General features: G+C 39.4%; 5 protein-coding genes across 5 annotated transcripts; 2 read left to right on the top strand and 3 right to left on the bottom strand.

Moving 5' to 3' along the window:
- Positions 1-117: 117 nt before the first annotated feature.
- LOC126599695 (60S ribosomal protein L10a-like) lies at positions 118-2,359 on the bottom strand. Its single transcript, XM_050266110.1, has 6 exons — positions 2,224-2,359; positions 2,082-2,124; positions 1,294-1,513; positions 989-1,154; positions 679-884; positions 118-359 (listed from the first exon to the last, which is right to left on the bottom strand). Exons 2-6 carry the CDS (start codon positions 2,084-2,086, stop codon positions 306-308), a joined length of 651 nt encoding a protein of 216 aa, XP_050122067.1. The 5' UTR covers positions 2,087-2,124; positions 2,224-2,359; the 3' UTR covers positions 118-305.
- Positions 2,360-4,111: 1,752 nt separating this feature from the next.
- Positions 4,112-4,723, top strand: LOC126600375 (NDR1/HIN1-like protein 10). Its single transcript, XM_050266964.1, has one exon. It carries the CDS (start codon positions 4,112-4,114, stop codon positions 4,721-4,723), a length of 612 nt encoding a protein of 203 aa, XP_050122921.1.
- Positions 4,724-5,054: 331 nt separating this feature from the next.
- Positions 5,055-11,334, bottom strand: LOC126599708 (cytochrome b-c1 complex subunit 9, mitochondrial-like). Its single transcript, XM_050266125.1, has 3 exons — positions 11,112-11,334; positions 10,372-10,419; positions 5,055-5,330 (listed from the first exon to the last, which is right to left on the bottom strand). Exons 1-3 carry the CDS (start codon positions 11,229-11,231, stop codon positions 5,280-5,282), a joined length of 219 nt encoding a protein of 72 aa, XP_050122082.1. The 5' UTR covers positions 11,232-11,334; the 3' UTR covers positions 5,055-5,279.
- Positions 11,335-17,016: 5,682 nt separating this feature from the next.
- Positions 17,017-20,886, top strand: LOC126599690 (protein CIA1-like). The gene is made up of 10 exons (XM_050266105.1): positions 17,017-17,298; positions 17,380-17,526; positions 17,728-17,946; positions 18,090-18,154; positions 18,533-18,598; positions 18,721-18,789; positions 19,548-19,610; positions 19,703-19,778; positions 20,100-20,183; positions 20,619-20,886. Exons 1-10 carry the CDS (start codon positions 17,113-17,115, stop codon positions 20,691-20,693), a joined length of 1,050 nt encoding a protein of 349 aa, XP_050122062.1. The 5' UTR covers positions 17,017-17,112; the 3' UTR covers positions 20,694-20,886.
- Positions 20,887-22,474: 1,588 nt separating this feature from the next.
- LOC126599702 (protein BIC1-like) lies at positions 22,475-23,207 on the bottom strand. The gene has a single exon (XM_050266118.1). It carries the CDS (start codon positions 23,063-23,065, stop codon positions 22,571-22,573), a length of 495 nt encoding a protein of 164 aa, XP_050122075.1. The 5' UTR covers positions 23,066-23,207; the 3' UTR covers positions 22,475-22,570.
- Positions 23,208-25,152: the final 1,945 nt, after the last annotated feature.

The following is a 25,152-nucleotide window of genomic DNA, read 5'->3' as shown; positions in this document are numbered from 1 at the left end:
GATGGTAAAGTACGGCTTCCAACTGAGTCCATTACAATGAAAGAATTAGGGTTTCGGAAACCCTAATTCTTTCATCCCAATTGATACTATCAATCACCATCCACCAAACACCGGAGAGAAAGAAAAGGCTTTCCTTCAAAATTTTCCAAAAGCATTCATCCAGAGCAACATCGAGTACTAAATTATGGTTTAACAACGAAATCAAAGTCATCAAAAACAAAATAGAACACCGAAAGGTATAAATGTCTTTCAAAAAAGTTACGCTGATGCTTCCTTCACTTGGAAAGTTTTCGATAAAGATTAACTTAGTAGATACGGATAGCTTTCCCCATCGTACTCTTCAAGTTCAAGGACCTCACCTATTTCGTACAAACAAAAAGGCAAAATAAGTACCATTAAGGGTGAAAAGGATAAAAGCATTTATATAGTGATATTCAAGTAGAAATTCGAGACTTCGAATGCAAATCAAATCTTAATTTCAGACTGAATCATAATTTACACATTCTCGTATGTTCGATCAAATGACATTAATAACAAGAAGCCGAAATTCAGAAGGATCAAAGAAAATAAGCATTTAAAGTTTATCCATAAATTTGGAAGCTAAAACTTGGAAGTTAGAACAGAGCAAGTATAAATAAAAAACGAAATCATGAAAGCAGGTCGAAGCAAATAACTTACATTTTGCCAGTTCTTCTTCAACAATGAAACCAAGAAATTGACACTGAGTTGTACATTCTGGAAAATCTGCTTCTCCTCCATAGCGAGATTCCCGACAGCAACACCCATGCAAAGAACCTTCTTAAGTTGGAACTTCACCATAGCTTTGGTCTCGTTAAGTTTTGCCTCCAGAGATTCCTGGTGACTCACCAAGGTTGGAAACTTACCTGCGCTTTGTCAACAAAACCAAAACTAGCGTTAGTTGCTTTCTTAATAAATTACTATGTCCAACGAAGCAAAAGCAGAACAGATACTAATCAGGAGTACTTGCCTGCCTTGTTAAGACCAGGGCCAAGAAGACGAGGAATCTGCTTAATGACAGCTTCAGAAGCTAAAAAGGCATGGTATTTCTTGGCAAGCTTCTTCACAAGTTTCTTGTTCTTGTTCAGCTTTTTCAAGCTTTCCACGTCCATATAATCCAAACCCATCTTCTCTGCCTGTAGTAAAGCATAAAAGATAGGTTATAAGTCTACGCGTAGACTACACACGTTTTTTTTTTTTTTTACTTTATCCCAATGCACCAGAGAATAACAAATCATCAAATTCATAAACAGTTTGATCAATAAGGAAATTTACCTCTTCAACATGCTGGGCGTCTCCAAGCATGCAAACCCTCATCTTAGGGCGAGGAATGTGTGGAAGCCTGACAGAACCACTGAAACGCTTGTCCTTTTGGGGGTCATAGTTCTTCAGACCAATCTGAAGCTCCACTGTCTCAGTGAACTTCCTCTTCTTTGTCTCAGAGTTCGTCTTAATCTGAGAAATGGCTTCCCTCAGCCCATCGCTTGACAGCTTACTGTTAACAAAAATAATAAAAACATGAACTTCAGATACATAACACTATAAATGATATAACAAATGAATGTAAACAAAATCCGAAGCGGAGCTTTGTAAGGTTCGAGACTCGTCCGACAGATATGGGGAATGTGTTTCACATTTACCACTTTAGATATATAAAACAATCAATGATAAAGAAATGAATGTACAACAATTTCAAATCATCTTACGATTGTCAGGGACTTTTTCGCCCAACGCCACTCAAAAAAACATAAATTAAAAACCCTAAAAACTAGTAATCAAAACACACGCCTCTCTGCAAAAGCTATATCATATAATCCTCCAATACAATAACAGATTAAGGAGAATTAAATCTCTAACCACGATTTCTAGCCACTAATCACTCGACAAAACCAGATTAAATCACGTAAATAAAAGAGATTCAGGCAACCTACTGAAGCACGACCAAAAATTTGAGATTTTAGATTCTAAAACCACCAAAATTCAAATTAAATCCAATTCGAGCAATAACCCAAAACTAATTACAATCAGATGAACGAAGAACAAGAAAAAAACAATGAAATTACCTCATGGTTGGTTAGATCTTTGTCCTCGCTGCGAAAAAACTTCCTGCAAAATCAGAAAAACGAAGTGAAAATTTTGGTGAGGGTGCAATGTAGAAGGGACAGAAGGATGAGATGAGAAAACCCTAGCGGCGGCGGAGATTACCTGAAGAAGGAAGACGAAAGAACAGGATTTTCGGGCTGCCGCTACTGAGTGAGGGTGAAAGGAGAAGTAGCGACTCCAGAGACTTTATAAAACCCTAGCTCTTGCTACGCTTTTATAAGGGGCCGCTCGCACGTGATTTGTCTAATTTGATATTTGCCCCTATACTTGTAACTATTTCTTTTTGGGCTGGGCTATCCATACATCTCTTTTTACTTCTCATACACCTTTTGTTATTCGTTGATCTTCTTAAATTCATCCGATCCGACGGCCGAAAATTAAAAGGGTATGAGAGCAACTCCACCCATGGAGCCCTCCCCTGGAAATCCACTATTCAATCCACCCTATTGAACAGTAACTGCCTTAAATAGATAGTAACTACCATTAACGAACAGTAATTACCATTTAAATTTTCACCCTTAGAACCCTCTCCCCTGGCAATAAGCAATTAAAATAATAGTTTTTTTTGTTTGTTTAAATAATAAAAAATTGCAAAAGCTCTCTCTCTCTCTCTCTCTCTCTCTCTGACACAAAAAAAATAATAAATTGCAAAGCCCTCGGGCCACAGGCCCGTCGACTCCCCACCCCCCCTTCGCTCGGGCTCCCACCGTCACTCGGCCTCCACACGGCTGGACCTCTCTCCACCGGGCCTCCGACCCCTTCTTCTCCACTGTCCCCCGAGCAACCCACATGGGTGGAGTTGCTCTGAGAAATAAAAATGGATGTGTGGATATCACACCCTTTTTTTTTTTTCATATTGCTTGGTTATTTACAATCATATCCTTCAACTTCGACTTAAGTTTCATTTTACTCGTTGGAATTCAAATCTTGTCACTTTTAACTTTCTGAAATTGGAACAAATTTCATCAATGTATCCGTTAAAATTTTTACTTAGCGCAAATAAGACCAATTACTATTGAGATGTATGTCATGTGTTCCCAAAAATGGTCTACCTGGCAACTTTTCCTCTTTCTCTTTGTTTAGGACGAGGGTGGGGGTTCTCCCATGTAAAACATTACACTTTAGAGAAAATTATTTTAAATTACTTAAATATTTAGAGAACAATTACGTGTAATACTTAAAAAAATTCACAATTAAGGATCAATTAGAACATGACAAATGGATAAATAAGGAACTTTTTCTTTGAATGAACTTTTTAAATGTTTTTCAATAAAACTTATATTTATCGGGGTGATTTCTTTAATTTACTTAGAATGAGGTGGGAGGAGAATAAGAAAATAGTGGATTTTGCAGAGGAACCAGAGACAAAACATAAAATTGTGTTCAATCCATTTGATATAATAATTGAATTTTTTTTTGGTTTAAGTGTCAAAATGATTCCCGTGTTTCACCTTATCGGTCAATTTGGTCCTTATATTTACCTCAGCTAGCCAATCCTAAACAATCCATAAAATAGTTAAAATTGAGTGAAAAAATATAATTTCATTGTAAACTTATTAAAAGCAAGCGAGATCATGATCGACGACGACGCCTCAAAAATCAAAATCATTCCTATTTTATTCCTTGTAAGTAAACATGCCCTTAAACTTGAGCACTAAGACTTGTTGGCCGATAAGAAATATGATTTCAACTAATTTTTAACTGTTTTGTTTTCTACCCTATATTGTGTTGATGTATCAAAAGGTTAATTAAAATGGGGAGAACTAATCGAAAGAAACTGACACAAAAATAAATAAGAAGGGTCAAAAAATAGGAAAATATGGCTCTACTTTCCTTTTATGTGTTCTTAGTTGAATTAAGATTTGATGCTATATAAACCTATAAACCCTAACTTTGTGTCACTTGTTCATGTAAACGAAGCCAAAACCCACCCTTAAACCCTAGAGTTTCTGAAACAGCTTTGAACTTTTCCATGAAGTGCATACAATTCATGCCTCAATTGAGGCGTGACGACCGCTATTTCTACCTTGCCATAGTCTGCAGTATCATCGGCATCGTCGTCTGCTTCTTCGCTATATTCGGCAGTGTCTACGCCGTACTCTGGAAGAGCTTCTATCCCCACGGCCCCCAAATCACCGTCACTAACGCCTCTCTAACCCGACTCGATTCCGCTGCCTACGCGGAAAACACTCTCGACTACAACCTTGCACTCGACTTCACCATCAGAAATCGCAACAAAGGGGTCCGCATAGACTACCGTAGCATCCAAGTCATTGGTGCTGACAAAAACTACAAGTCTGTTGCAGTGAGTATGGCTCCGTTTTACCAGGAGGGCAAGAGCACCACCGTTATGCATGCACTACTACAACTTCAAGGGAAGCCGAGGGAGATGGCTGGTGTTTACAGTATTGACGTAATGTTTTTTCTTCGGGTAAGGTATGATCGCGTCAAGTTATTCAAAAAAATCAAGGGCAGTCCGCAGATCCGTTGCAAGCTCCAGGTTCGGCTGAGTAGTTCTAATGGAACATCTGCGGGTGGTTTCAACCCTACCGAGTGCAAGAGTGTTCCTGGAAACCAAAGATACCGAATCCGTGCTGGATGAATGATTAATTGTTAATGATCAGTATAATGTGGCAACTAGCAAACAACTTTAATGTTTTTCTTAAAATTTCAATCGTTAGAGTGCCTGCCAAGAAACACAAAAGTGAACAGAACAACCTTAATTTCCATCGTGCGTTTACAATTCGGTGCAAATTACGTGCATCTGTTCATTTTCTTTCTCTTTCTAGTCTTTTAACTATTCCTTTGTTACAATTAGTCGAGTTAATCGTTTAACTTTTCTAAACTGAACTATCGTGATTCTGGTAGAGAAAGTAAACATGATTCAACACAAACCACTGCACAACGATAAGGCAAAGGCAAGGGGATCAAAATCTCAAAAACAAACAATAACCATTGGCAGAATCAAGTCAATGTGGCCGTACACAACTGATTCGACACTTCAAAAACACTTTAGTTGAATGGAACAAGGTTTATAATAAGCTGAATCTGCCCAAACTTTTATTACTAAAAAGGGAAGCCCTACCTAAAGCATAATTGCATGCTCCAACTTTCGATTATGAAAACTTTAGAACGGTCAAAGAGAAGCATCTGTAATCTCATTCTTCAGATTGCCTTGTCCCCAGAACTGAAATATCTTCATATCGTTTCTGCATAAAAGAGAAATAACCAGTAGCACCGATCAAAATAAAGAAATTTTACAAGTACATTAAATATGTATGAAATGTCATAGACGAGTTACTATTGAAGAAAGAATCTCAACTGCATCAAAAACATGAGTTAGAACAATATAAATGTCTATATGGATGTGGAAAGTGAAAATCCATCCCCATTGTGACCCCCCCCCCCCACCACCCCAAAAAAAAAAAAAAAAACAATCAAGCAAAACAAACGAGGGAATACATGTTGCTCTACAACCTGCACCAGCTAAACTCTCTCCAAAACATGTACATCCAGACCCAATGAAGAATCCAAACAAACATATGTGCACAACCAAATAAAGTATGCAGGACATCCGGCCACGGCAAAAGTTGTCTTTTGGGAAAAAGCAAAAAAACAGCATGTATTTACAGAAGGGAGAATAAGTAAAAGCTATTTAAATTTTCAAGTTTTACACACATCTGTCTCCACTATACAGTAAATAACACAAGGGATCATACACGTATCATTGTTCATCAACAACAACAACAACAACAACAACAACAAAGCCTTTTCCCACTAAGTGGGGTCGGCTATATGAATCCTAGAACGCCATTGCGCTCAGTTTTGTGTCATGTCCTCCGTTAGAACCAAGTACTCTAAGTCTTTTCTTAGAGTCTTCCAAAGTTTTCCTAGGTCTTCCTCTACCCCTTTGGCCCTGAACCTCTGTCCCGTAGTCACATCTTCGAACCGGAGTGTCAGTAGGCCTTCTTTGCACATGTCCAAATCACCGGAACCGATTTTCTCTCATCTTTCCTTCAATTTCGGCCACTCCTACTTTACCTCGAATATCCTCATTTCCAATCTTATCATTTCTTGTGTGCCCACACATCCCACGAAGCATCCTCGTCTCCGCCACACCCATTTTGTGTACGTGTTGATGCTTCACCGCCCAACATTCTGTGTCATACAACATCGCTGGCCTTATTGCCGTCCTATAAAATTTTCCCTTGAGCTTCAGTGGCCTACGACGGTCACACAACCTGCCGGATGCACTCTTACACTTCATCTATCCAACTTCTATTCTATGGTTGAGATCTCTCTCTAATTCTCCGTTCTCTTGCACGATATATCCTAGGTAGCGAAAACGGTCGCTTTTTGTGATCTTCGCTAGATTGCTCCGATCATTAGTGTGGATAAGTATATAAATGGATATAGATAGGAAAGCAAACACAAGATGTACGTGGTTCACCCAGATTGGCTACGTCCACGGAATAGAGGAGTTCTCATTAATTGTGAAGGGTTTACACAAGTACATAGGTTCAAGCTTTCCTTTAGTGAGTACAGGTGAATGATTTAGTACAAATGACATTAGGAAATATTGTGGGAGAATGATCTCGTAATCACGAAACTTCTAAGTATCGGAATGTGTTATCGTCTTGACTTGCCTTATCTGTCTCATAGGTAGATGTGGCATCTTCTCTGGAAGTACTCTTTCTCCATCCAGGGGTGGTATCTTTAACTGGTGGAGATGCACAAGGTAATGTATCAATTTCACTTGAAGCTTACTTGTAGTTTCAGGCTTGGTCAAGCGCGATACAAACCATGTAGTAGGAGTCCCTCAAGTTGCCGAGCTAGGGGATTTGCTGAAAGAGGTGACAGACAAGGTAAGCAATCAGAGCTCCGGCTGATTGTTCACATTCTCCCTATCTTGCAGGCAGCATGAAGGATAAAGAGAAGAAAAATGAGAAGAGATGATATGGGATACTTTTGCTTTTGAAGAAGTAACTTTCCACAGGCTTATTCTTGAACTGAGCTGGAGGGTTTTCTGGTTTCCTCCAGAGTATAAGGCCGACTGAAGAATTTGAGGGTCAAAACAAGTCCATCAAATCTAGAGTACGTTCGACCCTACTGATATGGGATACTTTTGCTTTGACAGAGTAATGGATGTATCGGCACGTGTGCTGTTACGCTTGTCTCCACATGCTTCCTTGTATCCTTCTCACTTGCCCTATCTGTTCCTCAGGCAGATGCGGTATCTTCCCTGGAAGCATAAGATGTTGAAGATGAGTACTCGAGAGCAATGCCAGGTAAGTAAGTTCCAGGCAGTCAGTTCCTGGCTGGAAGCTTGATTCCAAGTGCTGACTGATTGCTCTCTTTCTCCTTGTCTTGCAGGTAAGAACAAGGCCAAAGGAAAAGACAGGGAAAAAGCATGATATGGGATACTCTTGCTTTTAACCCTGATGATATGAGATATTCTTGCTCTAGTATAACTTGTTTGCAGAGGTATTATCGGGGGGAAAGAAAGCTGAATATTTCGAAAGGCTTCGTTGAGAGTGCCCTCTCATATATGAGGAAGGGTTGAGCATTTTTGCAGGTCTGTCTGTCCGTTGGGGATGGAGGTTGACATATATAGGAGTCTCCTTAACAACAAGTAATAATGCTATTCCTTTACCCTGTCAGAGCACTTTGAAAAAGTGGTCTGTGGTATGTGGAAAGCTGATGTTGCGTGTGAAGATTACAGACAGCTTTATCCAAGGAGATCCAGCTCTTGTAGTTGGGAAAGTGTTGCCTCTTCGGTTTTCGAACAAGCAATCCTATCAGGGATCTGGCTCTCGAGATTCGGAGAACGATGTCTCTTCGATTTTTGAGAAAGCAATCATTCTGGGGGTCTGGCTCTCGAGATTCGGAGAGCGGTGTCTCTTCGATTTTTGGGAAAGTAATCATGTTGCGAGTCTGGCTCTCGAGATTCGGAGGGCGGTGCCTCTTCGATTTTGGAGCAAGCAATCTTGTTGGGAGTGTTTTCTCGAATGTGAGTAAAGGTTGGGCATGTTTGCTAGTCTACCTTGCCACGAAGCACAGAGGTTGACACACAGGGACTTTCCAATTATCCAGCAATGGTACTGTTCCTTTACCCTCTCTTCGATTTTTGAGAAAGTAGTCATGTTGGGAGTCTGGCTCTCGAGATTCGGAGGACGGTGCCTCTTCGATTTTGGAGCAAGCAATCTTGTTGGGAGTGTTTTCTCGAATGTGAGTAAAGGTTGGGCATGTTTGCTAGTCTACCTTGCCACGAAGCACAGAGGTTGACACACAGGGACTTTCCAATTATCCAGCAGTGATACTGTTCCTTTACCCTTGTGGGTAATAATATGGGGTAGCTAGACCTTCAAAATTTATGTGTCTAAACTTTGTTAGTGCTGTTTCTTTGCTATTCTTTTACCCGTCTTGGTCAGAGCGATGTAGTGAAAGCTGCAAGCTTCACGTGCTCAACTTTGGCAGAGAACTTTGGCAAAGTTATCTGTGATACACATGAGCTACTATTGCGTGTGGGAAGTGGGTGATTGAACAGTAAGACTCATGTGCTTTCTACTTCACCAGAAGTCTTCGACAGAATGCCCATAATTTCCGCAAAGCTGAGTGTGCGTGTGACAGGTGCTGCCAAGGCTGGAAAAGTAGGTGCCTCTTCGATTTCTGAGATCGGCCCTCGTGGTCTCTGAGCAGCCCAACTTTTGAGAAAGCAAGCGCCTCTTCGATTTCTGAGATCGGCCTTCGTGGTCTTTGAGCAGCCCAACTTTTGAGAAAGCAGACGCCTCTTCGATTTCTGAGATCGACCCTCGTGATCTCTGAGCAGCCCAGCTTTTGAGAAAGCAAACGCCTCTTCGATTTCTGAGCAGGCGCCTCTTCGATTTCTGAAGCTCCGTCGAGTGCAGATTTTTATAGGGGCTGGCATTAAGTTCCAAAGCACACTTGAATCTCCACCAGTAGAAGCTCCATTCTTACACTTCTAAGATCTTGATTTGTTCGACCTCTTCTCTCTTCAACACCTTTGAAAATGTCTGGCCCTTCCGACCGTCGTTTTGACTTGAACCTTGTTGAAGAGACAGCCCCGCCTTCTCCAGACAACATATGGCGCCCATCCTTCGTCTCCCCTACTGGTCCTCTTACCGTTGGAGATTCCGTTATGAAGAATGATATGACCGCTGCGGTGGTGGCCAGGAACCTTCTCACTCCCAAAGATAACAGACTACTTTCCAAACGATCTGATGAGTTAGCTGTTAAGGATTCTCTGGCTCTCAGTGTTCAGTGTGCAGGTTCTGTGTCTAATATGGCCCAACGCCTATTTGCTCGAACCCGCCAAGTTGAATCATTGGCGGCTGAAGTGATGAGTCTCAAACAGGAGATTAGAGGGCTCAAGCATGAGAATAAACAGTTGCACCGTCTCGCACATGACTATGCTACAAACATGAAGAGGAAGCTGGACCAGATGAAGGAATCTGATGGTCAGGTTTTACTTGATCATCAGAGATTTGTGGGTTTGTTCCAAAAGCATTTATTGCCTTCGTCTTCTGGGGCTGTACCGCGTAATGAAGCTCCAAATGATCAACCTCTGATGCCTCCTCCTTCTAGGGTTCTGTCCAGTACTGAGGCTCCGAATGATCCCCCTCCGGTGCCTTCTCTTTCTGGGGCTCTACCGACTGCTACGACTTCTCCTAAGCAACCTTTGTGAAGGCTCTCTTGTTTGTTTATTTTGACTCATGTATATGTACATATTTGTAGCTTATCGGGGATATCAATAAATATGCTTTCCTTCATTTCAACGTATTGTGTTAAATACACCAAAGCCTTCTTCGCTAAGTTCTTTGAATTTTCTTTTGTTGGAGCTTTGTGAGTGGAGCATGTAGGTTGAGGTAGTGTTCCCTTAATTTCCTGAGTGAGGAAAACTTCTCGGTTGGAGACTTGGAAAATCCAAGTCACTGAGTGGGATCGGCTACATGAATCTTAGAACGCCATTGTGCTTGGTCCTGTGTCATGTCCTTCGTTAGATCCAAGTACTCTAAGTCTTTTCTTAGAGTCTCTTCCAAAGTTTTCCTAGGTCTTCCTCTACCCCTTCGGCCCTGAACCTCTATCCCATAGTCGCATCTTCTAATCGGAGCGTCAGTAGGCCTTGCATATTTCCGGCAAACTGGAAATACATAACAACATTCTAATATACATGGAGAAAGTGCATGCAAACCACCATGCATAAATAAAATTACAGAATAGTTCACATACCCCAACATTATTGTACTCCCACAGCTTATGAACTCCATAATCTACAGCCTGAAACCAGCAAATAAAACACATAAGAACACTATGACTTTCGAGGTGAATCATAAGAAACAAATTCAGCAAGGAATGAAAAAAACTCAAACAAAAATATGCATATACCCCAAAACTCAGAAGAAGAAAAAACACCTGAAACATAGAGTTCCGAGAAACACAAATCAAGTAACGTCTCCATTTAGTAACTCCACGTCATTACGAGCATTGGATATATGAAAAGATATAAAACTAGAAACCAAGTGCCACGATTTTGAAATACAAAATGCCAAGATTTTGAACCTCGGTATTCCACTATATATATGACCCTCAACTTGATCAAGTTAGCAACTTTTCGTCATTACGAGCATTGCATATATGAACATATATGAAACCAATTAACAGAATTAGGTCTACTAAATTCATTGCTAAATCGCAATAAACAATACCAAAGTTCCCCATTTCTCACCAACACAACAGAAAAAATAGCCGCTCTCGTTCAATTACAAGACCTATTCAACAAAATACGATAAACCCAATTGAAATTTCTGCGCTTTCTACTAGACTAAATTGACCTAATCGCAAATCAAGCACCTTTAAACTTCCTTAGATTTTCCTAGCAACCAAACAGAAAACAACAGGGAACAAAAAGAAATCTAAAACGAGAGGCTCAGTGAGGGAAACCCTAATCTGAAAATTCGTGAGAGGCTCACCCGCTCGCCGAGGAAGGCTCCAGCGATGACGAAGGTGACGTAGACGGAGTTACGGCGCATGATGACCCTGTATAGACCTTCGAAGAGGCCTCCGCCGCTCCTACGAACCGCTGAATCCATGGCGATCTGCGCGAATCTGTTTCCGCCTGCTTCTGATCTGATCTGAGCTGCGAGGTGGAAGATTTTGTTCACAACTATCGCGTCGTGGAAATGGGAACGGGATTTGGGTTCTGTAATATGGCGTTTGGATTTGCGAACCGGGTTGTTTGGAACGGTCCGCTAGAGGATTGGAGTGGTTCGGCCTGAGTCGTTTGGACCGGGGTATTGTGGGCTTTGAAAGTGTTGGTCCATGTTCCACCAATAGTGGGCTTAAGAATTTCTTTTCTTTTGGGTTTTCTTTGGTTGGAACGCGTATATCAGTGCACTGCTTTTTAAATCACGGGTAATTAGTGAACCATTATTTTAGTTGAAACTGATCTCTTGAATAATTTTTAGTAAATTAACCTCTGAGTTATTTAAAATTAGCCAATTAACTTCTCAACGTCAAATTTGATGAAGTCGTCAAATACTAGCACGTGACCGCATATTATTCAATCCACTTTGCCTAAAACATGAGATAACAAGTCCATCTTTGTGACGCAAAAGGCATTTAGTATTTAGTGTTTTCCTTTTGTGAGTATATCTCTTCATATTCATTTGGGCGCATGTGTGATTTTTTGCCGATTTATGTAATTTTTTAGTATGTTTATGGGATTTGAATTAAGAAGAGAATTTAGTATGAATTGAAAACTCAATTAGGATTTTGGTATAAATAAAAAATTCAACGAGGAAATTGACTAAATTGGTGGTTGGATGAGAGTAACGGTTGCTAATGCACGAAGGAGAAGGTGAGATTAAAGGGCTTCTTAGCAATCCCACATTGAAGAATAGAATTGCTAGCACCGTGTTAGCAACGTCTTGTTCAAGCAAGTCTGACTTAATCTCATTAATTATAGTATAGTAGTCGTAGCCAATCCCCATTTATATAGTACACGTTATTACCACTTGATTACCATGTAAGTATCATGAAAATTTAATTATTAAATCACATAATAATAATTTCGCTTGTAATTAAGTTAAAAAGAAGATTAAGGGGGGTGTATTCAATTGGGATTTTGAGGGATGTTAATGCACAAAGCCGGAGGTCTTGGTACAACGTAAATCCAACTGCGAATCTGCATATAATGTAAATAACACAAGATGTATCGTGGTTCACCCCAAGGTTTGGGCTACGTCCACACTGATTGTATTTATTTGAGAGTATTTGTGAGGGAGAGAATGTGAGAGCTTTGCTCTAGATATGAGAGACTTAGGGTTTGTGAGGGTGAGGAGACCCTTTTATAGAATAAAGGCTCATCCCCTAATTACATATTTGCCCATTCCTTTATTACATAATTACATTTAAATACCCCTGAGTATTTATATGAGGTCTAAATACGAGGCCCTAAATATGGTATAAACAGTAGTCCTCAAAGTTTTCAGTCAAGAGAGTCTTTTGGCTGGAGACTTGAAATTCAGTCCATGTGTGGGCCGAAGTAACTAGATGCTGTTTTGAACTGATGTTTGATATGAGGCACTTCTGAAATGATGCTCCACTAGAAGTAGCACACGATGCGAGACTGCTCGGCTCGTGGCTTATGTTGCCTTTGTTGGCTCGGCTTGTGGCATTGAAGGCGAGGGAGTCCCTTTTATAGAATAAGGGCTCGCTCCTTAATACATAAATGATGGGTTAGAGTTGATGCTCGCGACGGGGCGATTGCTCAGTACGCAGCGATGCTCTTTAATGGTGACGAGGGAGTCCTTTTTATAGAATAAGGGCTCGCTCCTCAATACATAAGTGATGGGTTATGAGTGATGCTCGTGGCGATGCGGTTGCTCAGCTGGCGGCGTTGCTCTCTAATGAAGGTGAGGGAGTCCCTTTTATAAAATAAGGGCTCACTCCTTAGTACATGACTAATGGGTGCTCTCTAATGAAAGTGAGTGAGTCTCTTTTATAGGATAAGGGCTCGCTCCTTAATATATAAGTAATGGGCTAAGTCCCTCAAGTATTTTTCATGAGGCCCAGTTGAGGCCCAATATATGGTACATAATGTAGTCCCCCAAGTCTTCGGTCAATAGAGTCTGTTGGCTGGAGACTTCAAATTGAATCCATGTATAGGCCGAAGTGGCGGTTGTTCGGAGGTGGTATTATACCCTGCATTGAAGCTTTGTAGGTGAAGCTTTGCAAGTAAAGCTTTGAAGCTGGAGCTATGTAAATGAAGCTTTTGAAGTTAGAGCTTTTGTAAATGAAGTTTTTGAAGCTGATTGACATAAGTGATGCTCGTGAATGTTTATGTTGATTGACATGAGTGATGCTAATGGATGTTGACATGAGTGATACTCATGAATGTTGACATGAGTGATGCTCATGAATGTTTATGTATGATTGATATGAGTGATGTTTATGAATGTTTATGTATGATTAACATGAGTAGTGCTCATGTATGTTTATGTATGATTGACATGAGTAGTGCTCATGTATAATTTTGAAGTACTAGGCGTACTTTTAATCACCTGGTTGGTGGCATGAAGGAGAGTACGGGTTGTACATTTCATCACCTGGTTGGTGGCATGAATGGCTAGTTGCCAAATAATATTACAGTACAGTTGTACATTTCATCACCTGGTTGGTGGCATGAATGGCTAGTTGCCAAATGATATTAGAGTACGGGTTGTGCATTTCATCACCTGGTTGGTGGTAATAGCGGCATGTTGTCGAATAATTTTAGAGCACTGGGCGTACTTTTGATCATCTGGTTGGTGGTAATAGCGGCAGGTTGCCGAATAATTTTGGAGCACTGGGCGTACTTTTGATCACCTGGTTGGTGGTAATAATGGCAGGTTGCCGAATAATTTTGGAGTACTGGGCGTACTTTTGGTCACTTGGTTAGTGCTATTTTGGGCTTATGGGCCTTCGCCCTCCACACAACATTCCAGCCCATTTATTTTGGGCTTTGCCTTTTTTTTTTTTTTTTTTGTATTATTACCATCTGATGGGGTTTATACACATTACCCTATGATGAGGTTTATACAGATGTTTCCGAAAGATACGAAAATTAAATTACATCATTTTGGTGGGGTGTTTATTCCTTGCTTTTGCTTTCTGCTTTTGTTTATGCTTTTCTTGATGTCTTTTCTTGATCTCCCCGTTCCTTCTTCTTTTTCTGCGTAGGCGTAGTGGACGACATATTAATGAAAGAATAAAAGAATTCTTATCTTCTTCACAATTGTTTCGTGGGTGCATGGTGGGAACATATGCTCCCATTCATGATGAAAGTGGGCGTCTTCTCGGTGCTCTCTCCAGGATTCCTACTACTGAAAGTAACCATCTCATGCAAGGCTAGTGACTCTTAAAGCTCTTTAGCAATGATGTATTTGTTGGCCCTCCTGGAAAATGCTCTGTCGGTTCAGCATCCTCTTCACAAGATCAGGTTGTCAGATGAAGACTCCAATAGCCCATGCCCATCTGATTCAACACCGGAACCATCCTCCAAATGATGCATGCGTTTCTTACATAGACCAATGAATGCAGAAAATTGCAATGGTACCCTCTCATGGCTTCTAATATCACCATTTAATACAGGCGCTGAATCAGATAACATAGCTTCCACAACACACAATCCGACTCGTTCCTGCAAATAATCGAGACCGCCATTACATGGATTCTAATTGGAGAAAGCTTTCCAATCTTTGGAGCAGCCGCTGAAAACGGTGGGATTCGATTCGAGATGCGAAGTCTGTGGCCGAAGGAACTTCGTTCAATCTTCGAACTCACAGAGATGACTCTATTGTTGCGTTGATTTGCTCTCTGACTCACTGAGCTCGGTGAACTAGCACACAACCATAGCAGGAGAGCGAGAGCAAGAGAGAAATGAACTTGGTGTTTTTTGTGTGGGCAACAAACTTTTTGGGTTAATCAGCCCTCATCTACGCCGATCTCCTCTACTGCATAAACTCCCCCCAACACCCTTCAAAGCCGCAAGATTGAATCTTTTCGACCAACCCAGATTCCTGAATCACCAACCTGATTTGGTTCTTCATAATTCCAGCATTTCCTTTACTGACCCCAAACTTTTGGGTTTAAATTCACGTGCCCCAACTGACAGCCTCCCCAATTTCACAGAAACGTCGGAAGACTTGTAGGAGGAAGTTACAGAGAGAGTCCGGCGATTATTCGAGAGAGAGTCCGCCTTCATCGGAGTTCTTCAGCGCCAAGCTCAAGCTTTGACCTCGCCGGTGTTGCGAATATGCTTCATGGGAATATGTTTCTCGTAGACCTCACCGATCGCTGGAATATACATCCCGGCTGAGCTCTCGCCGTTTATGTAAATGGGTCGGGTTTTGGACGGCAGTGGCAGGGGAAGAGGATGTGTGGTAGTTATGGCGGCAGCGGTGAGGCGACGAAGCCAGAGGCAGCGAGCGATGATGACGAGGCCGAAGACGCAGACGATAGCGCAGAAGAGGGCGAAGGTTCATCTTCAGGTTCGGAAAACAGCGAGGAAGGCTTGAAGGTGCTTAACAATCTCAAAGGACGAGTCATGTCGAGAGATGAGGTTCGTTGAGTTAGTTGGTCCAAGTTGAACTCGCTGAACAGATGGGGGAGAAAGAGAGTGGGGGCAGGGAGCCCCTGTATGATCTCGCACTCCGTGGGCAGAAGTTCTTCAACCGGAGCAAAGTTGTAGGAGAGCACGTGCCTGGGGTCTACTGAGGGTTTCACTAGAGGGTTTCAATTCTTACAGCAGAGATGCTGCTGAGCTTGGGGGATGTTATGGCAAGAGAAATTGACATATATATTTTTTGAGTGGGAAATGTAGATAGAAAAGAGGAAGAGAAGGCATCCATATCTGGTATCTTTGATATTCACAACGAAACCCAACAATTGGATTTTGCTCAGAAATAGTAGATCCGTAGGTCGGAATAAATAAAGGGTGTTAGGAGCTTGGGATGGTGGAAGCAGTAGCTAGTCAATTGGGTTTTGCAGATTCACGGTGGAGGTGAAAAAAATGAAAGATAACCGACATAACTTTTCGTGTCGATTTCGACAGACGGTGCCAAATGTTGATGCACAAAACGGAAGTCTTGGTACAACATAAATCCAACCGCGAATCTGCATATAATGTAAATAACACAAGATGTATTGTGGTTCACCCCAAGGTTTGGGCTACGTCCACACTAATTGTATTTATCTGAGAGTATTTGTGAAGGAGAAAATGTGAGAGCTTTGCTATAGATAGGAGAGACTTAGGGTTTGTGAGGGTGAGGAGACCCTTTTATAGAATAAGGGCTCATCCCCCAATTACATAGTTGCCAATTCCTTTATTACATAATTACATTTAAGTCCCCCTGAGTATTTATATGAGATCTAAATACGAGGCCCTAAATATGGTATAAACAAGGGATTTTAATTCTTTTAATGAATTTAGGGGTATTCAATCAGGATTTTAAGTGATTATCTGAAATTCAAGATGTATTCAATTAGAATTTTAAGATAGTTTATTAAAATCCTTAGAAATCTGAATGTATTCAATTAGAATTTTAAAGAAGTTTATAACATTCAATGTGTATTCAATTAGATATTGATTTTAAAGAATTTGAGAAAGTTGAGAAATTAGAAGGAATTTGAGAGATTTCGTAGTGTATTTTAAGCATAAACAAATCTCACCTCTCCCCATAAGATTTCAAGGGAATTGAATCAAAATTTTATATGGAATCTCTACAAATCAATTAAACTCCATAAAAATCCATGAATTTATAAATCCATTAAAATCTCTACAAATTCTCAATTGAATACACCTACGTGTTATTTTGCAAAAGGGACTGTTTTGCCCATGACTCATTTTGTCCTCGTAGAACAGTCAAACACACAGAGCATTCACACGGTCAAATACTCTTCCTCGCCGAGAGCTCACAGCCTCATTTGGCCATGGAGTTAGTGAAGGAGCTCCGAGAGATTCAGACGCTACAGGGCCACACTGATAGGGTATGGAGCCTCGCCTGGAATCCGGCCACGGGTGTCGCTGGAATCCCCCTTTCCTTCGCTTCCTGCAGCGGCGATAAGACCGTTCGTATTTGGGAACAAAACCCCTCAACTTCTTCTTGGGATTGCAAGGTGACCCATCATTTTATTTGATTTTTCCATTTTTTGTTAAATGGGTCGGGTTTTAATGGAGTCCTCAATTCTGGGTTGCAGGCAGTCCTGGATGAAACACACACCAGAACCGTCCGATCGTGCGCTTGGTCCCCATCTGGGAAGTTATTGGCCACTGCAAGCTTCGATGCCACTACTGCAATTTGGGAAAATGTTGGGGGCGATTATGAATGTGTTGCCAGTCTAGAGGTATGAAATAGTGAAAGACTCTTGCTTTACATAAATTGGTCGATCTTACAAGTTGGGTTATTATGATTTTTGTTAGTAAAGATATTGTTGTTAGTGGCATTGAAAGACTATTGATTTGCAGAATTGTCGATTTTGCAAGTTGGGTTCTTTTGAATTTTGCTCGTAAAGTGAAACTTTTTTTTTTTTTGGTGTGTGTATTAGGGTCATGAAAACGAAGTGAAAAGTGTGTGTTGGAATCCATCTGGGTCTATGCTTACGACTTGCGGTCGAGATAAAAGTGTATGGGTATGGGAAGTGCTGCCCGGGAACGAGTTCGACTGTGTTTCAGTTTTGCAAGGCCATACACAAGATGTGAAGATGGTTCAGTGGCATCCCACTAGGAATCTTATATTTTCTTGTAGCTATGATAACACTGTCAAGGTAAGAGCTTGGAATGTTTAAGTGCTCTTACTACTTTCCCTACCACCGTCCTATACAAATGGTTACTTTTTTTTCTTTCATTACGTATCAAGAAGATTGGACTTCCTCAGAGTTTTTATGATTCAGTACAATGTTTCTTGCAGATATGGGCTGATGATGGTGACGATGATGATTGGGCATGTGTTCAAACATTAGGTGAAACTAACAAGTACTACACCTTAGCCTCTTTGCATCTCAAAATTTCTGCATCTCGAAGTTTCTGCATCATCTTTCTTTCTTCAGAATTATACCCTTCTTTTTGAGTAAAGTTTTCCATAACGTGTGCGTGTTCAATCCTATGCTCTTGTTCCTTAAATGAGGTCATGCTTCTCTCTAATTGATTAGACATTGAGGACTAGAATGCGGTGGGTGCAATGCACCTTAGCTGTTCATGTATAATTCAAAAGGAATATAATTTCATCTAGGGCTGCAGGAGATTTTTTGTTGATTGTAATACATGGTTGTGAATCAGTTGAGTTCTTAGGACTGCTAGCACTTTTTATTAAAGTATGTTACTCTAATTCAGCTTAATCGGTTTTCTTGTTAGTGGTCACTCTTCTACTGTCTGGGCTCTATCATTTAATGCCAGTGGAGACAAGATGGTTACCTGCAGGTAAGCAAAAGTGTTCTCTCCCTTTAATGTTTGATTGGTTTGGATACCAAAACACCAGTTATAAGAGTATCTCTGATGAATAGAAATTGAAGAAATAAAATGACAATGTACTGATTTTGCAGTGATGATCTTACTCTAAAGATATGGGGATCAGACGATACAAAGATGCCTGCTGATGGTTTTGCACCTTGGTGAGTAGCTTTAGGAGTATTTCTTTTTTATTTTATAGAACCCATACATGAATTCGGTTTTTTCACTCATGTGAATTATTTAAAAATTTTGAAGTACTCTCTCAGTCTCTCTCTCTCTCTCTGTGTGCATGAATTTGAAACTATTTATATTTTCTAGAAAGAAGACAATGCATTTGCGTTTTATTGTTAGACAAAAATGTGTCATCCTGGATTTGCCCAAATAATTTGTCGTTGTGCAAAAAGGTCCATTGTGGGTATGAAGCGAGATGTGTGAATATTTCTTACATGAATAACTATCATTTCCAGAATAATGTGATTTCACTGAAATGAAAATTTGAAACCAGGGGCTGACAACCCCTACCTGTGCCCACATTTAATTGGGTAATGAGAAGCTCTTGGTCTAGATACTGATTCTTGCTGATAGTCCGCATCTGTTAAGTTTACTTCTTGTGGGAGTGTAAGAAATCAATATGGTAATGCCTGGAAAAAGTTGCGGGATTGTCATTTTTTTCATGTATTGCCGAAAGCCACAATTACAAATTCGCCGCTGTTTTACAGTGAGTGCAGTTGCATATGCAATATAGGAGTTGGCTGCTTCTGATCTGAAACTAATCAATGTGGTTTCACTCTATGTGGTGATTAGAATGTTTCATTTAAATTTTCAGATAAAATATAATATCAAGGAGTTGAAGTTAATTTGGTAACAAGTAATTTGATTGGTAGGGTTGCAAGATGATGCATTATTTTGGTTTTTTCAGGCGACATCTTTGCACTCTTTCAGGTTATCATGACCGGACAATATTTTCAGTTCATTGGTCAAGGTAATAGAACCAAAGAAATAGTCCCAATTGTTGAGAAACTCAAGATTATTAGGTAATAGAACCCTAATTTATATTTGACTGAAAAATTACAGGGACAATATCATAGCCAGTGGAGCTGCAGATGATGCAATAAGATTTTTCGTGGAGAATGATGAACAAGATGGTTTGGTATGTCATAATCTTTAACCCTTATCAATTATTTTAGAATTCGTTTCGTATGCCTTAATATCTGCATTGGTTCTGATGGTATACTGCTAATAAATATATCTCTAGAGCTTGGCGTGGATCAATTAATCCAATGCTTTTTAGACATATAGTTCCGTTCCTAAATCACTGGCAAGGTTTTCGATTTTAAATTCGTCTTTACTTCTGATTCGGATGCAACTGTTAGTAGCAAGCTCATCAAGTGCTAGATGATTAGAGCAACTCCATTATTTGCTTATCTGGTTTTGAGAGTATTAAGTAACCGAATTGTATGATTTCATTCAGGTTGATGGGCCTTCATATAAATTGCTTTTGAGGAAGGAAAATGCCCATGACATGGATATCAATTCGGTGCAATGGAGCCCCGGGGTAAGATTTCTCGTCCAGTGCTTTTCCTTGTGAATTGAGGGCTTTCTGGCTTGGCACTAAGGTTTTCTAAGTCTTATCTACTACCATTAATGCCACCCCAACTCCAGTGGCTATCACAACCCATCCTTGCTTCTTCCACCGTACTTTCTGTTGTGTTCATCACTACTCTCACGGTATCACCACCACCACCCCCTATCATAGTGAATACTACCACAACCTACTACCACAATCATCATCGAACCCCGGACTATCATTACAAGCGTCACTGTTATATCACTAGTACATTTAGCTAGTAAAATTTTGTAATCGGTTCTATTTGTGCATATTGAGAGAGAGGGGTTTTTGCTATATGGAGAATTATATTTTTATATACGAGGCCCAACTTTCACACATATTCTGACATTGCCCTCGTACATTGCTGTTATTTGTTCTTAGGAGGATCAGTTTCTTGCTTCTGCAGCCGATGACGGGACGATTAAAATATGGGAGCTGACATCTGATAGCTGCTAAAAGAAACCCTCTGCTGCTAAGAGTTGTGTAATTGCAAATTTGTTAAATATTTCTTCTATACTGGTCTCAATTTTTGGGAGAAAAAAAAAACCTTGAAATTTAGAATACTTAGTGAAATGTGGCTTGTTTTATTGTGAAGTAGATGTAATCGTGTAATGAATCTTTATGAGAAGGAAGATGGCTTACAGTATTATTTAGAATGTCCAAGACATCGACTTGTATTTTGCCACTTTGACAATATCTCAACCCAATCACGAATTGTCATCAATTTTAATTTACATGACATTGTGTGATAGGCTGGAGAAACTTGTACGGTGGAATTCCGGTTGCACGGAAGGTCCTCCAATGGTGGATTCCTCATCACCCTCTGCCCGTTTGACAATCAAAGCTGACATTGTGTTCCAAATAGTGTGGTTTAAATTTGCTTGCTCACTAGCCTTCAACCAAATCATCTCATGGGAGGGCTAAACGATCATTTTGATCAAACAGAGAAACGAAACGGTTTGTTCAGTAGGGAAGGGGAATTCGAACTCGGGATTTCTTTTCGTATAACGTGTTGTTACCGTTACTTACACTACGGTCTAATGATATATCTTTTCACTTATAAGTGAGAGATCTTAGGTTCGATTCTTGTCAAAAGCGAATTTGCACCACATTATTACTAGCTAGAGATGGCAACAGATCGGTTTGGGGACGAAAATGTTATATCTATCCCCATAACCACAAAAATTAACCATATCCATAACCACAAATTACTATCGGGTATTATCCATAACCATACCCGTTGGATAACGGATTTCTTATCAGTTAACGATATATTCGTTAACACAAAAAATATATTCGCCCAATTGACCCATGATAATTTAGTAAATATTAATTTCGTCATTAAAATTGATGTATAAAATGATTTAATTAATGGATCTTGTGGAACATAAAAATTTAAGCTAAACATTGATAATGTTGGTTGATCTTTGATATCTTGCATAAATACTATTAAATTCTCATAGATTTTGATTCATATCAAAACTTTTGAAATTAGCCACAAAATGCAACTCACACAATGCAATTTTTGTGTTCTCAAAGTAAAGGATTCGGTGAATAATGAATATACACATATATACATATAATTATATTATATATTATTCGGTTCAGATTCGGGTACGGATATGGATTGGGGATCCCTATGACCATATCCAAAACCATAACCGAATAATATTCATTGTTTTTCCCCATATCCAAAATATACCCGAATTTTCATATCCAAAATCAATCAATTCAGGTAGTTATCCACGGTTATCGGGTTTAACGGCTAGAATTGTCATCCCTGTTGCTAGCCCATTGTGAGGCTTAGCCTACCTCGCTCTCATTTAGTGCAGATAATATCGTTTGTTAAAAAAAAAAAACATATGTTACCACCATATTATTACACTAGTTTGCAGCACTAGTTGCATAACTTTTTACAAAATTCATTCTTTGCTAACCTAGGTTTAACCTAGTTAGCTCTTCTACAATAAACTCAAAACCTAGGTTAGCTCTTCTACATATAAACTCAAATTCCACGCCGTATAGTTTAGATTAAACTAGAATCCCGCATGAACATGAAAAATGCATACTTTTTAGCAAAAATGCAATCATTATCACTAACAAAAGCCATTCCCACATCATACAGTTATCATGTATTTGAAGCATCCCAGGTTTGAAATCTTCCGTTTTCTTAAATTATTGTAATAGTTTCAAATCTTCATATCCACTTAATAATAGAAAATTAAAAAAAAAATCACTGGGAAGAAACATTGTAATGATCATTATAATTATTAAAACAAAGATTAATGATCTTATAAAACTAATAAGAAGATTAAATTATCATTAATGAATATTCAACACCTGTATTCTATTCTTAATCTGCCGGAGTTTTCTCTCCTCCCCTCCTCAACCAACGCAGAACGAGCAGTCATAATCCCACCCGGAAACAAAGAAGCATCAAAAGCTGAACAGTCAACCCAATCCTGCAGCAACTCCTCCTGCCCCCAAATATCCGGAATCCAAACCTGTCCGGCCACCTCCATTCTGTGCTTCTTCAACCTCTCACGTCCACTCTCTTCCTCTTCCGCCGCCGCCGCCGTGGGATCTTGATCCGCAACAACAACATGATCATCACCTTCTGCTGCAGCTGCATCATGACCGTCCATTACTGAAACTTCCTCGTTTTCATGCATCTTTCGTGACGTGCTTCCTTGCAGCTCCATAAAACTGTCATTTTTCTTTAAGATCTGCTCACCATATTCTTGCATCTTTGGTAGAACTGGAGTGTTTTGGATGATGGGTTTCTGCAGAGAGATTTGATGAGCCATTTGAGATCGTTTTCTTCTCATTCGGATTCAGAAATGGTGATAAAAATCTGTGCTTGCTAGAACTTGTTGCTGCTTCTTCTTCTTCTTCCTCTGGTGGTTCTTGTAGTTCGAACTCTCTGAAATCAAATAGGTTAGGGAGATATGTGTGTGCGCTAACAATATATGGAGGCTAGAATGGGTGGGGAGTTGCGTTACACGTCAACTCAATAGGTTTTATTTTGGCGTATGGCAAGAGACATGTGTACGTGGATTGGCTGAAATTGGAGTACATTTTATGTGGCTTAGTTCTTGTTTGAATATGATCAAAAAGGAAGGGAAAAGGAGACTCTGGTAATAAAGTACAATATACTTGTGTCATTCGAGAAGAAAGTTGGGGCAGTTCAACTTCTTATAAGCACATATAAGGTTTTTAATTTTTTTTATTTGAGATTCATGCATTCATATTCTCAGTACGTCACATGTTATGTGATGTGAGAGTACGTGGACTGTTGGTTCAACATATGAATAACATGTTCTGATATAATGAAGAAATGAGTTCAACCTTATAAAAGTAGTGGTAGTGTTGTGATATTAGTTTAATTTCTTATAAGCACATGCAAGGCTTCTTAATTTCTCAACGCAGGTTTCATGCTCTCAACTACATGTGCATCTCTTATGTAATCCACTAGTGTTATTATGCTAGGTATGGTAATATTTCTCTTTATTTATAAGTGATGGGTCTTATATTCAACTCTTGAGAATGAAAAGTTTGATCTCATTGTGTGGCTTAGTCTCAATATCTTACACCTTTAATGCAAATATGAATTTGGCTACAATACTTATATATATTTAATATAAACACCATCTCGACGGTCAGATGATAATTATATTAAACACATATATATTTACATGAATTATATATGACCGTCAAATAGTGATTGTAAAAATTGTCAGGTCGATGTTGATTTGGAGCATCGTAGAATAGGACATTGGGTTTGGGGCATGGTTGTAGCAATATAGGATTTTTTTTTTTTTTTTTGAGGAAAGCAATATAGGATTTTATTTGGGGAAAAATTGTTTACATTCTAAGAAAATTTGCATACTATTCAATCTTATTCAATACAAGATTGAGACCTTGGGGTTTTCAAGTAGATATTTTCTGATGCATATGCATACTAGCTACTAGCTAGCAGCCCTTGGTTTGTTACGGTTCTCCTTTGATATTTAAGCACTCACCTTATCCAAAAGGAAAAAATTAAAATAAAGCATTGCTTACGAGCGATAATCGTTAAATTAAAATTTATGATTTCGATTTTCTTTTATTTAAAGGAGAAAACTTATAGGAGATGATCATGTAACATTTTATGTGTTTGCTTCTCTCTTTACACAATAATTTACGTGCATATCTCTTATATTCACAAACATAAAAAGTACTTTCGGAATTTCAAAAGAGAGCAAAACCCCAAAACAAGAATTAGATAACACACTGAGAAATACCACAAATCATTCACTAGTTTACCAACTGTTAAATAGATAGAATCATAAACAAATTTAAGTGCATGTGGTAGAATCTAGTCCAACTGAAAATCAATTGGTAATGAGCAGAAATGACAATCAACGAAAAACTTTCATCTTCAATGTAAAATACTCTTGACAACAATTACGAATACCGTTAATATTTCGATGTAGAAAGAGAGAGAGACAAAATAGTATTACATATATATATTTACGTAGGGTTTAGGAGAACTAAAAAGATTTTAAACAAACTGATTGGGTGATTCCACTATTTGTGTATTATGCACATTGGCATCTTTTTCTCCAAGGCCCCCATGTTGTCATGTCTGTCTTGTTTCTCGCCTCTTTAAGAGGGGGGGGGGGGGGCACTATTGACAGAAAATGCATGGTGCAAAGGAAGACGGCAAGTAATACTTCCTCGTGTATATATTATTGTTTTACAAGAAATTACAATTCCTCAAAGATATTTCGAGATGTAAAATGTAATTTATCTTATTTTATTTTTTCTTTAAAATACTGTACAATTGTCACTGTAACTGTTTAGAGATATATGAAATTGCCACCCGTTAAGTATTTTTGACAATATTTTGAAGGAGAGTTTAAGTAGCTAAAGT

The sequence above is a fragment of the Malus sylvestris genome, chromosome 14 (assembly GCF_916048215.2).
Source record: "Malus sylvestris chromosome 14, drMalSylv7.2, whole genome shotgun sequence".
Lineage (NCBI taxonomy): Eukaryota > Viridiplantae > Streptophyta > Magnoliopsida > Rosales > Rosaceae > Malus > Malus sylvestris.
Note: the sequence above shows the minus strand (reverse complement) of the source record. Positions and strands in the feature narration are given on the sequence as shown.

What these genes read in the sequence shown, in the direction of transcription:
- LOC126599690 (XM_050266105.1), top strand. Translation starts at nt 17,113, where the DNA reads ATGGAGTTAGTGAAGGAGCTCCGAGAGATTCAGACGCTACAGGGCCAC. An exon ending in ACATTAGGTGAAACTAACAA is followed by an intron (nt 18,155 to 18,532) that starts GTACTACACCTT and finishes TTTTCTTGTTAG; the next exon opens with TGGTCACTCTTCTACTGTCT. An exon ending in ATGATGAACAAGATGGTTTG is followed by an intron (nt 19,779 to 20,099) that starts GTATGTCATAAT and finishes GATTTCATTCAG; the next exon opens with GTTGATGGGCCTTCATATAA.
- LOC126600375 (XM_050266964.1), top strand. Translation starts at nt 4,112, where the DNA reads ATGCCTCAATTGAGGCGTGACGACCGCTATTTCTACCTTGCCATAGTC.
- LOC126599702 (XM_050266118.1), bottom strand. Translation starts at nt 23,065, where the DNA reads ATGAGAAGAAAACGATCTCAAATGGCTCATCAAATCTCTCTGCAGAAA.
- LOC126599708 (XM_050266125.1), bottom strand. Translation starts at nt 11,231, where the DNA reads ATGGATTCAGCGGTTCGTAGGAGCGGCGGAGGCCTCTTCGAAGGTCTA. An exon ending in GAGCCTTCCTCGGCGAGCGG is followed by an intron (nt 10,420 to 11,111) that starts GTGAGCCTCTCA and finishes TGCTGGTTTCAG; the next exon opens with GCTGTAGATTATGGAGTTCA. An exon ending in GGGAGTACAATAATGTTGGG is followed by an intron (nt 5,331 to 10,371) that starts GTATGTGAACTA and finishes TCTTTTATGCAG; the next exon opens with AAACGATATGAAGATATTTC.
- LOC126599695 (XM_050266110.1), bottom strand. An exon ending in CCCTGGTCTTAACAAGGCAG is followed by an intron (nt 885 to 988) that starts GCAAGTACTCCT and finishes GACAAAGCGCAG; the next exon opens with GTAAGTTTCCAACCTTGGTG. An exon ending in TGAAGAAGAACTGGCAAAAT is followed by an intron (nt 360 to 678) that starts GTAAGTTATTTG and finishes TGTACGAAATAG; the next exon opens with GTGAGGTCCTTGAACTTGAA.